Source organism: Cucurbita maxima, unplaced genomic scaffold, assembly GCF_002738345.1.
Source record: "Cucurbita maxima cultivar Rimu unplaced genomic scaffold, Cmax_1.0 Cma_Scf00018, whole genome shotgun sequence".
Taxonomy (NCBI): Eukaryota; Viridiplantae; Streptophyta; class Magnoliopsida; order Cucurbitales; family Cucurbitaceae; genus Cucurbita; species Cucurbita maxima.
The window spans coordinates 4,048,794-4,053,379 of NW_019272034.1; the positions used below are offsets into that span (position 1 = coordinate 4,048,794).

A 4,586-nucleotide genomic window follows, 5' to 3' on the forward strand; every position below is an offset into this window, starting at 1 on the left:
AAAAAAAAAAAAAAAAAAAAAAAAAAAAAAAAAAAAAAAAAAAAAACGGAAAACCCATTATAGAGAAAAATGATATGAAAATAAAAATAATTTTAAAAAAATAATAATTATCAAACGAGACTCAAATATGATCTAAATCGTGCTTCCATACCAACCCTTAATTGTGATATTACAAACTCACAACTACTCTATCCCTAAAGGTAATCTTAAAAGTTAGATAAATATATAAGTAAATTATAAAATTAAAATGCTAAATCATGAACTAATAATAAAAATAAATGAAATAACTAACAAAAAAAAAAAAAGAAAAAAGAATTATATTATATTATATAAGTTAAGTAAATTAAGACATAGAAGAGGGCAGAGGTAGTTGGGAAATGGCTACCAAACCAAAACATCAAACACACATTCATTAATTAATTTTAATTAATTATAATAATGCTTATAGCAACCTCCATCATCTAATACAAATAAAACAAAGCAAATTGTGGGAATATTAGGTAACAACAAACTCACTCTATACATACATACATACATACATAACTTATTCTATCCATTTTTGTGTAAATTAATAATATTTGTTCTTTTATATCATCCAACAAAATGCTTTTTTGTGGTGGTTAAGTTTTTTAAAAATTGATTAAATAATAATAAAAAAAAAACAAAAAAACAAACAAAAACATAGTTAAAAATGATATTTAACAATTTCCTAGAAAAGTGAAGTGAATGGAAAATATGTACGTACGGGGGAAAGGAAAAACAAACATTCTTACGGTTTGCTTTCATTTTCCAATACGATATTCAGCTAAACAAGTCAAGTTTCCAATCATTCTAAGAACAAATCACAAATAAAAAGATAAGGGTTGTTAGAATTCCCTCCCTCCATGGAAAGAATTGTGTGGGCATTGCCTAAACCAACCAGACCTATCCACCATTTGACAAGTCTTCTCAAAACGGATACCAACTAAACTAAACTAAACTAGACTAAACCACCTGCTCCACATTTCAGCAACCTCAGACTCGAAAAAGTAGAAGTTGGATGTTCACAACTTCTGTCTCACTCAACTCTCCTTTTCATTCTTCATGCAATGTAAACACACAACAATCATGGGAGCTTTTGGGTTCGTTGTTGATCATTACGCCACGCCATCCACCGTTACAAGTCGAAGAAAAGAATATCTACTCTCAGATTTACAACTATACATCTAAAGGCTATTGATTCTACAAACAAGTTTCTATTAGATCTTATCATCAGCTAACCAGTGGTATTCTTGATTTGCACAATGCAACTCCCCAGATGAAGAATGATGCTATAAGCTCTCTTTCAAAATTCGATGAGTCGTTATACCTAATAAAGGAGTGGCCGCTTTGAATCTGGCTTATACTTTGCAGTGATTTACAAGGCAGATAATTCAACTTCTTGATTGCAAGGACGATATGCCACAAAAGTGCTGTCATTGGTGAAGGAACCAGGATTGAAGCAAGTGATTCCTGTGTATTTGAATGCTTGTTGCTTACTTCTATCCCCCAGAACTATCTGCACAAGCCAAATAAAAGTTTATGCAATGAATGCAGTTCAGTGATAGCAGAACATTATCATCCATCTGCAGTGACTGTTCATTATCTGTCTCCAGATGAGGAAAGAACGGGTATCCAATTTTGTGGATAAGTGTAGATCGTTTAAACACTAGCTAGATTCAGATATAGTTAAGTACCACATGAGGAGTAGGATAAAGATGAAGACAGTGGTCATAATTCCAGATAATTGGTTGAATAACCAGAGGAAGAGGGCAGAGATGACTTTGATGAGTTATGGTAGCAACAAGCTGCAAGAGAATCATGAAACAACCTTAGGGCCTCCACATATAAGTATCTAAGAGCTAGAATAAATATACAACAAATAACTAGACAAAATAACAGATATATAAAAGGAAGAAAAATCACATGTTCAAAAGGATCACTTGTTTCTTCTGTAGAAGGTGGTATGAGACAGGAACGACGCATTCTGTAAAGTAGGTCCTGTCGGAAAAATACAATTTCTTGGGTGTAGAACCTAACCCTGCATCCAAATATGACAATTATCCACCACTATAGAGTAAAAGGGGCACGTCATTCACCAAAGAGAACATAATTTCCACTGAAATTGGTTAAGTTGTTTTTAATCAAGTCAAAATACAAAAGAACCTATAGGGACCAAAGTGAACATTTTGAAAGTTAAAGAACCAAAATATTATTTAAACTTTTCTTAATGATCTTTCAAATGAAAACTATTTAGAGGGTATAAGTTACAATACATTTTCAAGTTTAAGATTAAAATTGCAACACTTATTTAAGTTTGAGGTACAATTTGATGAAACTAGAGATTTAGAATGAAAATTGATATTAACAAGTTTGGAGGTAAGAATTAATTTGTTTCCTTCGAATCTTTAAACAAAAATTCTGTTTGCCAACGGGAAAAAGAGATTCATTTCTAATGTTATCTGTAGAAGTGAAACCCCTCATGGAGAATCATACTACAGCGAAAGACTAGGAAGACCGTTAGGTTTAAAAGTAAGCAATCGAAGTATTCACCTGCAAGGGTTACTTGAGAAGATGGCGTTTGGAACGTGCATCTGAAGCTCTTCGGTTAAATACTTTGGCAAAGCACACCTGGGTAAAACTGTTGATGGTCCTATAAATTCAAAGGGAAGAAAAATTAAGAAAATCTCATGTATATTTAAGCAGAAGGCGAGGAACTTATTTACAAATAACTACACAAACCTGCATCATCTGGACCAGGAATAAAAAGAAACTTGCTATGCTCTTTTAACCGTGGACGAGAGGCTATCATTTTTCCTAGCTTACCAAATTGTAATCTGCACACACTAACTCATTATGTCTCTTGAACTCATGTCAATAACATCCAATACATACAGAAAACAATTGTGATAATACTTACCTGAGACTTGAGTAAGAATTGAAGGCAAGATTACATGGACGGGAACAAAAATTCCCCATCAAAACAAATAAGGAAGGAACGATTTCCACATTCTCAAACCCATCAAGAATGGTCTCCAGTTTTCCCATGGCCTACCACATGAACGAATTCTGTTAAGGCACCAAGCTTCACAGACACACAATGCACGTAAAATATAAAGAGGTTATTTTTCACCTCTTCACTATCCAACCAAATGTCAGAGAGTATGACAAACATATCGTTAATGGCTCTCTTTTCCAGATCTGCAAGCCTGAGCTATTGATGATTAAGGGCAACAAGTTGATTGCATTGGATGCATGTGCGTACACCACTTTAATAGCAAAAATTCAGTATAATAAAATATCAACAAAAAAAGCACATAAATCCAATGCATGCATATTAAAAGATCCTTTTCATAGCAAAGTAAAAGAAAGGGGATACAGTCTCCTCTTTAGTTAGAGAACCACCTCCAAAGAAGTCCTGGCCTGCTAGCAATTTAAGAGACTTGTCCCTGTCCTCTAATGGAGGAAATCCACATGTAATAACCTTAAGAAAATACCCCCAAAAAAATCAGCACATTAGTAATATGAAGAACGGTATTTGAAATATACTATGAAACATGTGCTGAACATCTTCCAAAAAGTTTCAACAGGTATCCTTGTGCTCGCTAGCAAGTGAGAAAGTAAATCACAAGAATAAAATCCCAAGCAAATTCAACTTTTAGACGGTAGTACTCATGGATAAAGGAAGGAAAATTGCACCTTCACCTTCAGTTTTGTTCTACATTTCAACCTTCAGAGAAGAGTGTGAGCAGAATTTGCCCAAAGAAACAAAAATAGGTTTAAGAAAAGATTTCAAATCTTTGTGTAACCTTAAGTTCTGGTATACCTAACGAAATATTAATTATCTAAACAAAAGGTGGTATTAGGCACTTGCCAATTGAGAACTACATGAAATATAACTGAGAGGTAAAACTCTGATCAGGACCAAACAGAACTAAAACCCATACCGTAGCCTTGTATGATTATCCTCTCATGAGCATGTACAAACTTTGGAAAATATTTAAGTCCAGAAGGACTTTAATTCAGGCTATTTCCAGCTGTGCATTATAAGAACAAAAGGCCAGCCCCTTCCGGTTAAAGTGTCCTAATTTCTAAGTTTATGTTTAAAAGAACATATATATGATGTGCAAAGACGTTTTTCTAATGTAACCAAGCATTTTAAAATAACAGAAATTGTGAAGACCCCGTAAAGCAAGCTTAAAAGTACACATTAGCAAGAGGAAAGATTGGATGACCAGTTGAAAAAAATAGCATTTTTTTTCTTTTTTTTATATTTATGAGTGTTAAAACCAACTAGTATGAACAAGTTCGACAACCATATGCCTCTGCTACATTTGGTTGTCATGGTAAATAATAAGATATTAAATTCTAGGTAGCGGCCATCATAACTTGATCGCATTTTTCGAAGCATTTTATTATTCACATTAATCTTCATTACCTACTAGATAAACCCATAATAACTTGGTAGAGAAAATAGCATAATTAATGCAACCAAAAGTTTATAAGAAAGTAAGGTCTCTCTCTTTCTCTCTCTCTCTCTCTCTCTCTCTCCCCCCCCCCCCCCCCCC

The 4,586-nt window shown here is 33.6% G+C and overlaps 1 protein-coding gene across 1 annotated transcript in view; it reads right to left on the minus strand.

Moving 5' to 3' along the window:
* Nucleotides 1–846: 846 nt before the first annotated feature.
* LOC111492993 (DNA polymerase epsilon subunit B) overlaps nt 847–4,586 on the minus strand; it is a 5,330-nt gene continuing 1,590 nt past the window's right edge. The window contains exons 6-13 of the mRNA XM_023142555.1: nt 3,398–3,502; nt 3,152–3,232; nt 2,939–3,069; nt 2,761–2,855; nt 2,572–2,671; nt 1,945–2,059; nt 1,716–1,826; nt 847–1,537 (exon numbers count right to left, since the gene is read on the minus strand). Coding sequence (XP_022998323.1) covers nt 1,397–1,537; nt 1,716–1,826; nt 1,945–2,059; nt 2,572–2,671; nt 2,761–2,855; nt 2,939–3,069; nt 3,152–3,232; nt 3,398–3,502 — 879 coding nt within the window. The 3' untranslated portion in view covers nt 847–1,396. The remainder of the gene's footprint in view (nt 1,538–1,715; nt 1,827–1,944; nt 2,060–2,571; nt 2,672–2,760; nt 2,856–2,938; nt 3,070–3,151; nt 3,233–3,397; nt 3,503–4,586) is intronic.